At 37.1% G+C, this 9,100-nt stretch overlaps 1 protein-coding gene across 1 annotated transcript; it reads left to right on the top strand.

Annotated features, from left to right (window-relative positions):
• Positions 1-1,412: 1,412 nt before the first annotated feature.
• On the top strand, positions 1,413-7,584 carry Rpt1 (26S proteasome regulatory subunit Rpt1). Its single transcript, XM_028186387.2, has 10 exons — positions 1,413-2,305; positions 2,383-2,420; positions 2,541-2,714; positions 3,326-3,465; positions 4,639-4,807; positions 5,052-5,184; positions 5,736-5,862; positions 5,952-6,048; positions 6,636-6,844; positions 7,036-7,584. Exons 1-10 carry the CDS (start codon positions 2,233-2,235, stop codon positions 7,178-7,180), a joined length of 1,305 nt encoding a protein of 434 aa, XP_028042188.1. The 5' UTR covers positions 1,413-2,232; the 3' UTR covers positions 7,181-7,584.
• Positions 7,585-9,100: the final 1,516 nt, after the last annotated feature.

The following is a 9,100-nucleotide window of genomic DNA, read 5'->3' as shown; positions in this document are numbered from 1 at the left end:
TTAGTGTATCATGTGTTTTATAAAAGGATGGTCCAAAAATCCATGGAAATATCTTCTCAGTATCTTCTAAGAGGACCATTAGTTTTAGTTAATTCCCATTGTCTTACTAAGTTTATTAAATTTCACTTCACTTATTACTTCAATTAAAGTCTTAGTTCCTTTTGCTTATTTTAGAAGTGAATGAAGCAAAAGAAAAAATATCTTTATGGTATCTTTAAAATGCTTGTCATCATTGTTCTTTATTGGAGTTGCCAGCAAGCTCTAAGTAAAAGTATCCAAGAATGATGATCGTAGCCTGAGTATTGATGATCGTAGTCTTTTGTCGGCAGTAGTATTAAAGTTGTGGTGTCTATAAGCCGCAGAAATAGCGTATATAATCCATTTTTTGGTAAACCAACATTGAAATTGCGATAAGATCAACATAATAGTATGACTTCATATTATTATGTTCGTAATAAATATGTGGCGGCATCCCTAGATACCGAACTACCCATTAATAGCGGCGACGCACGGTGAAAAAAAAACATCACAATGCAGCCAGCAGCGGTGTCTTCGCATCTTTGGAAGTGATATATACGCCTCGCTCAGTTGGTCGGTGCCTTTGAACAAATTTCACCAACAGTTCCCCTTTTTCGCCTTTTCTCGATGACGACACACGCGTCTCGTTATGTTTTTGGTGTCACAATTAAAAGACGATCGTCGTGTACAAAAACTGTTGCAGCGAGTACACAAGATGACCAAACGGTAAACAGTCACCGTCTTCCAAAACATGTCATTTCAGATTCTCCCTATCCACTATCAGTACTGTAAGGCATTCGAAGCACCAGTCACCATTCACCTACCGTCCGCTTGTTGTCGTTCGATAAGCCTAGCAAAACTTGTCGAGGCTACAAACAATACCAAACGAGACCCGTGAGGTGTGTCTTGTCAAGCTAGTATGACCCTTTATAAGATTACTAGCAGTAGGTAGGCACAAAATAAAATAAATAGAGAGAGCGTTTATGTAAATAAAATAATGATTTCGTAATGTTCCATTTTTATAAAACGCACCTGAATGAATATAAACATTACAGCTAGAAGCTGAGATTGCTTATTCCTATAACGTACTCTTTAAAACATGTTTTTTGTGAGCTTCAACGACGTTTTTAGTTTTGTGATTCTTTAATTCAACTGTGGACACTTGTGAGTAAATTAATTTTATATTATATTGTATGTAATTATATTTTCAAAGTGATAGAAAAATACAAGTGCTACTTACTTCTTCTTCTTCTTCGTCGCTTTCTTCATTGCTGAAGGTCGTGTCCCTGAAACTTGACCGTTGCCTGTCTCGTGAGCTGTTTCCATCTCGTCCGGTCCTCAGCTGCTCGAATGGCGGTTGCGACTGGCAACCCAGTTAGAGCGGTTACTTGATCACACCAACGGCTAGGTAATCGGCCGCGGGGTCTCTTTCCTTCTACTTTGCCCGTCACAATCACTTTGTCCAAGTTATCTGACTGTCGGCGGGCAATATGACCGAAGTAGCTGAGGATCCTCTGGTAACAGATTGTTGAGAGCCTGACTCGGATGCGAAGCTGATCCAGGATAGATTTATTTGTCCTCTTGGCCGTCCACGGAATTCGGAGCATTCGTCTCCAGCACCACATTTCAAATGCATTTATTTTCTTGCGCTCGGATGCCTTAATTGTCCAGGACTCTGCCCCGTAGAGAAAGATTGAGAAAACTAAGGTTCGGACGAGTCTCATTTTCGTGACGTTAGAGACTTTGCGACTTTTTGCTACTTACTTATTTTATTGAAAAAGAAAATAATAAAATGTCGTTAAATAAAATATTTCACCGTGAAAATACACAACATCGTAGAAAAATTAACGGTATGGCAATGCTGGTTACTTTACATTTCTAACTACGCAGAATAATATAAATCATTGAACATCCTGAGATTCATGATTAATATTAAATAAAAACAAAAATAAAAAAATACTTTCTCAAAAAATATATTTCGAAGTACATTAGAATATAAAAATTGAGAAAAACTTCAATGTTCATGAAATCATACCTATTTTTGTTTCTTCTTGAAAACCTTGTGGACATTTTCGTGAAACGGAGAATGTTGATATTGCAAACATTGACTTGACAATCAATTTGGATTTTTGTCGATTGCTTTATTTTCAAAGACTGTTGAGCTGTGGATGCTGAATTGTAAAATTAATCGCTTGGTGGGAATAAATATTAAAAATGCCTGACCATTTAGGGAATGATATGCGCAAAGTGAAAGATGATAAAGAAGAGCCGGAAAAAGAAATAAAATGTAAGTTTTATGAATGACTTCTACCATTAACCTACATGTTTTATATTGTTAAAATAATTGCTTACTTTATTTTTTAGCTCTCGACGAGGGTGATATTGCGCTTTTGAAGTCATACGTAAGTTATAGTCTATAATCTTTGAAATACATTTAATCAAAGAAAAAATCCATAGATGAATGACTGGCAAATTAGAAGTTATTTGGTTTCTGATGAATTAAAATGTATGCCGTCCCATAGGGTCAAGGACAGTACACAAAAATCATTAAGGAAGTAGAAGAAGGAATTCAGACAGTAATGAAGAGGGTTAATGAACTGACAGGCATCAAAGAGTCAGACACAGGGTTGGCTCCTCCAGCCTTGTGGGATCTAGCAGCAGATAAACAGACACTACAGAATGAACAACCTCTACAGGTACCGTATGTGTTTTCTTCAACTGGTCACTCAACTCTTACAGTTTCTTTTGGAGATGAACAGTTAACCTATATTTAAGTTTATCTACACTGTTGCTAGTTTCTGAACAACTATCCAATAGTCTTAAGTGTATTGAAATTCTGTCTTATAAAGAGTATTTATTTCTAAATCGTTTTAAAATAAGGTAAAATAGTGGTGATAGGGAAGATAAGTATACTTTAAGGATGTTGATTTTACTAAATCTACAAGTTATTGTAGTCTACAGGATAAATTGCATTGCTTGTATCAAGCAATATAGGAATCCAAGTCACAAAGACATGTAGGTACCAAATTTTCTTATTAGTGTCTTTCTCTGGAACCCACGAGAAAGTAGTGTAAGTGAATCTCCCCGACATCAAATTGGAATTAAATATGATTGCTGTCGTAAAGGATTAGACGGCATTCTAGTCAAATTCCTAAATAAAATAAATCCTGTATTAGAATATCTTTGGCATTTTAAGTTCATTATCAAAGCTACACAGTACAGGACAATTTAAAAAAATCACATGTACTAATGAAACATTCATAATTTGTAAGATCAATTTGATATAAATTTGTAACATTTTAAATAGGTAGCACGGTGTACGAAAATCATTAATGCAGATTCGAATGATCCAAAATACATAATTAACGTAAAGCAGTTTGCAAAGTTTGTTGTGGATTTACAAGACTCCGTCGCACCCACTGATATCGAAGAAGGCATGAGGGTTGGGTAAGTTTGAAGTAAATAATGTCTTCATTATCGTATAACACTTGATAATACTTACTACTACTACACATACTACATACTACACTTAATGATAATAATCAGATAACACTTGGTAGTCTGTATATTATGCAGTATTTTATTCTACGTATTAGATAAACCTACCAAACATGTGTAATATATCAATAAGTTAGTGAAAGTGAATTTATAATATTATTAAGTGATTTACCGGTAAGATATTTTCAAGTTATAATATGTTTCATCCTAACTGAGAAATTAGGCTCTTGACTTTTTGGTATTACAGTTTAAATCAGTCATCGGTTTTTTATAATTTTTGGTAAGAATTGAATTGCACTGTCCCCAACCTTGGTAGGTAGGATCTCGGAGAGCAAGAAAGTAACTTATTTTAAGTATCAATATGTTGCTGATACAACTCTCCTAAAACAATTGTTCATTGCTTTTCAAATTCATTGGCAGTAGCTTACCATTGAAGGTATTTCTTGAACAACATATAATATTGAAGTCCATCTAGTTTGAAAAACCTAGTGTTCGATCAAAGTTATATAAACTATGAATCATATATTTTTGATACAATGCCACAAATCCGTTCTGTAGTTTTGGAGATGTGTTGATATAATGTAAAGATAGAAAAGAATTTTAAAAATTGTAGGTTTATGTTCTATTACTTTACTTTGTTTATCCACTTTGTATTTTTTTTATTTTGTACAAATACACCGGATATTATGTACATCAATTGATTTAATTAATAACAATAAGTCAGCCACTAAAGATATAACTCTAGCTACAGCACAATCTTAAAAATTTTAAAAGTAGAAATTGAATAAAATTTCAAGTAATTTATAGGAAAATTTCAAAAATTGCTTATGAGTAGAAGTTATGGTTTTCGAAGTTGTACCAAACTATATGTATGAAGTATGGCTGTTTAATTTTTTTTGACACCATAGATAATTTTATTTATACAAATCAAAATGCAAGGTAGTTTAATAACCTAAAAGTACATATTATTATCGGCAACACAATCCGTCAGATTATAGAAACAGAGTTATCGGCAACATGCTTCGTCAAAAAGTACAATATTTACATTCAGCTACAAGCGTCGTCATATTTAATTGTCATGTTTAATTATAAACGAGTGAACCATTATTTTTGATTTTTCAGTGTGGATCGTAATAAATACCAGATCCACATACCCCTGCCTCCGAAAATAGATCCAACGGTCACCATGATGCAGGTCGAGGAGAAACCTGATGTAACGTACAGTGACGTGGGTGGATGTAAAGAGCAGATTGAAAAACTAAGAGAAGTTGTTGAGACACCACTGTTGCACGTAAGTCGTTCATAGAACTATATAAATGCTCTTTATCTGTACTGCATTTATTGTACATTGCATAATGGCCGGCTTTTGGAATTATACAGGCGATTCGTCTATTAGATTTCTAAAAGTAAAAATCTGTAAAACGCCACCTGTGTGAGTTCACAAAGCGGCCTACCGTAACTAATCTCCATGACCAGTACTGCCGTTTGTCTTCGCCTCTATTAACGTTTGTTAGCTCAACGTTTTTTGATTGTAGCCGGAGAAATTCGTGAAGCTGGGTATCGAGCCCCCGAAGGGAGTGTTGCTATTCGGCCCCCCCGGGACCGGGAAGACGTTGTGTGCTCGCGCCGTCGCCAACCGGACGGACGCCTGCTTTATTCGGGTTATTGGTGAGTATTATAAGCTATTAATTTTAAGATTAGGTTTCGAAGTCGTCGTGGCCTAAAGGACGATGCACGTCCGGTGCATTCGTATGTAGCGATGCAACGGTGTTCGAATCCCGCAGGCGGGTACCAATTTTTCTAATGAAATACGTAAGTACGTATTTCATTACAAAATCGTGAACATTTGTTAAGTAACAAATGTTCACGATTGACTTTCAGAGTGAAGATATAACATCTTGTAATAAATAACCCGCAAAATTATAATTTGCGTAATGACTGGTGGTAGGATGTCTTGTGAGTCCGCGCGGGTAGGTACCACCACCCTGCCTATTTCTGCCGTGAAGCAGTAATACGTTTCGGTTTGAAGGGTGGGACAGCCGTTGTAACTACACTGAGACCTTAGAACTTATATCTCAAGGTGGGTGGCGCATTTCCATTATAGATGTCTATGGTCTTCGATAACGATTCAACCAGGTGGGCTGTGAGCTAGTCCACCCATCTAAGCAATAAAAAAGGTACATAAATGATGTAATTTAACAAAATAAAAAATTTCACAGGTTCTGAATTAGTGCAGAAATATGTCGGCGAAGGGGCCCGGATGGTGCGGGAACTGTTCGAAATGGCTCGAAGCAAGAAGGCCTGTCTTATATTCTTCGATGAAATCGACGCTATAGGTGGCGCCAGGTATCTACACAACTACCGCAAGGGTTCAGTGTTTATTCTGGAAACAAAACTGCGATTTAATTAATGAAATTTTTTTATTAATTTGTTAGGTTCGACGATGGTGCTGGCGGCGATAATGAAGTTCAGAGAACGATGTTGGAGCTGATCAACCAGTTGGACGGCTTCGATCCTCGTGGCAATATTAAGGTAATACAGCGTTTTATGTCTAATAATCAATATGTCATCAAATCGTGATTTCCATCGAAAAATAACACTTGTACGTTTACTGGTGGTAGGACTACTTATGAGTCCGCGCGGGTAGGTACCACCACCCCGCCTATTTCTGCAAAAATAAGCAGCGCGGCTGTCATCCACAGTTCTGGTGCAGAATATATCATATGAGTCGACTATTATCAAAGGCGGCAATCTGACTTTTGGACAATGATTGGTAAATCAGAAAAACGAATTATTGACTTTGTATTCCATTGGCAGTCACAAAACTCTTCGGAACGACATCTTAGATAAATAACAGGTTAACTATTAACCTTTATTTAATGCAGGTTTTGAACCGTATTCTTTGAAGGAGACGATTATATTCAAATAAATCTGTATTGACATATCAATAAAAAATTTTTGTCCAAATGTACAGATTGCCGCCTTTGATAATAGACGACTCATATCACATGAGGGAAATTAGGTACATAGAACATAGTTATGATTAATAAAAATGTTCGCCCGTATTCGAACAGTGATTATTTTATTTCCAATATAACGGAACTGGTTTTGTATTGAAGGTGCTGATGGCCACGAACCGTCCCGACACGCTGGACCCGGCGCTGATGCGGCCGGGGCGGCTGGACCGCAAGGTGGAGTTCGGGCTGCCGGACCTGGAGGGGCGCGCCCACATCTTCCGCATCCACGCGCGCTCCATGAGCGTCGAGCGCGACATCCGGTTCGACCTGCTCGCCAGGCTCTGTCCCAACTCCACCGGCGCCGAGATCAGGTCAGCAATACTCATCATCATCATCAGCATTTATGTGTTCAAAATTTATGAACCCGCGATTTGGAAATAAAAAAAAGAAAAAAAAAAGCTGTGTAGACTTTTTATTGAGTTTATGGCCTGGTATCTAGACGACCTTTATGCCAAGTCTTAAGTATTTCGCTGCGTAGACTTAATATGTTTAATATTGCCAGGTCTGTTTGCACGGAGGCGGGCATGTTCGCGATCCGCGCCCGCCGCAAGGTTGCCACCGAGAAGGACTTCCTCGAAGCCGTCAACAAAGTCATCAAGTCGTACGCCAAGTTCTCAGCGACACCCAGATACATGACCTACAACTAATCGTGCACTAAAAACATACAGAGCTTTTGTGTGAGCGAACAGTGAATAGGCAATTCGGGCATTCATACAAAATAAGATATTTTTTTTTCGATTCTGCGCTAGTTTTAAAAGCACTGAAAAAATATTAATGTTGTAAAATTTTAAATGGCAAAAATCCACTGAAGAAAATCCAGTAATTCCATCATACTAGTTCGTCTCTTAGCCTCCTCCTCCGTGCGTCGTATTCCTCAGTTCTGAGGGTCGTGACCTTCACTGAGCACTTTTGTTAGGACCATGTTCCTCCATTCACTTCTGTCCTCCGCGCAGTGGATAGCGGCATTGATGCTAGATTCCAAAGTCGTCTTAATCTGATCGGACCAGCGCATGGGACTACGCCCCCAGGCTTCTTTCCTTCCACTTTGCCGGTGATGAGAAGTCTTTCGAGATTGTCACCCTTTTTCCTCCTAGCCTCATATGACGTCATATGTCAAGAGGCTGCGCTCGTTCGCGCTTACGAAAGTGCATATCGTCGTTGTCAAACTAAAATCTGCTATGTGCACTTTTGAGGTTTTTTCTTTTAAACTTTTTCGTATAGTTCACAGCCCTATCTACCGTATAAAAAAAACTGCTATGTGTCCTATAGCTTTAATATTTATCTATAGCTTTAATTTGATATAGTTCTTAAAAATTCACTGTCATATAAAATTGTATGCGAAAATGTTTTTAGTCGTTTATTCAAAATAGAGTTTTTGCACATAGCAGATTTTGCTTTGACAGCGACGATATGGCAATTTCTAAACTAAAGCCGCATCTGTGTAGAACTAAAAGCTATTAGGGTTGCGTCACTCTTAAACCATATTTCGAAAACACATACTGAAAGTAATTTTAATGTCACCTTGAACCTTTTTTGACAAATATTCCATAGATTAAATGAAATGTATTCTGTATTAAAAGTCGAGTTAATCTATACACGTCCGAATTTCCACACAAAAGCTTGTTCTCTCGTATTCATTACTGTTTTAGTGTCTGTTCGCTTACTAGAAACTCGTACAATTCGATCATATAAGACATTTGTATGAATTTATTGTATGTTCAAACAGAAAAATTGTAATTGTAAATTAAGAATGTAATTTGATAATAAACATAAAAAAAATTAATGAAATTGAGTTTTATTTATGGCATAACAATGTTTGTAATATTGTGTTTTTTGGATAAACGGTTTTACATGTAACAACGGAGCGACGGACTCGTGTTTTCAGTGAAGAGATGGTTTACATTAACCCTCAGACAGCCCACTGAGTTTCTTGCCGGATCTTCTCAGTGGGTAGCGTTTCCGATCCGGTGGTAGATTCTGCGAAGCACGGCTCTTGCTAGGGTTCGTGTTAGCAACGTCATCAGGTTTGAGCCCCGTGAGCTCACCTACTAGTGAAGGCGACGCTGATATACCAAGGCTCAGGTAGAAAAAAAAAAGGTGTACAGGTCGCAGAGCAAAATCTATTTTGAATTTGAAAAAATTGTTGATTTCTTAAAATTTAACTCTGGCATGACTGCGGGTCACACTTAGCGCATTAACTAGGCTCAATCTATACTAATATTATAAAGAGGAAAGATTTGTTTGTTTGTTTGTATTGAATAAGCTCCGAAACTACTGAACCGATTTGAAAAATTCTTTCACTGTTTGGAAGCTAAACTATTCCCGAGTGACATAGGCTATAATCTTTTTTAAAAAAATTTAGGTATCCTTACTAAAACTCCAATAATGTACCCAAGGTGTAAAAAAATTACCTAAAATATTCTTTTCAACGCGTGCCCTGCGAAAACCATTAATGATAGAATAAAATAATGTACTACGACTTTGTAGAACACATTATTATCTACAAAAAGTGTCGTGACAGCGTTTGTCTAACTATTATAGTTATGCCGCAATAAGTGTTCTTTTAT

This window comes from Bombyx mandarina, chromosome 03 (assembly GCF_030267445.1).
Source record: "Bombyx mandarina strain Sakado chromosome 03, ASM3026744v2".
Classification (NCBI taxonomy): Eukaryota; Metazoa; Arthropoda; class Insecta; order Lepidoptera; family Bombycidae; genus Bombyx; species Bombyx mandarina.
This window is presented reverse-complemented; position numbering and strand designations above follow the sequence as displayed.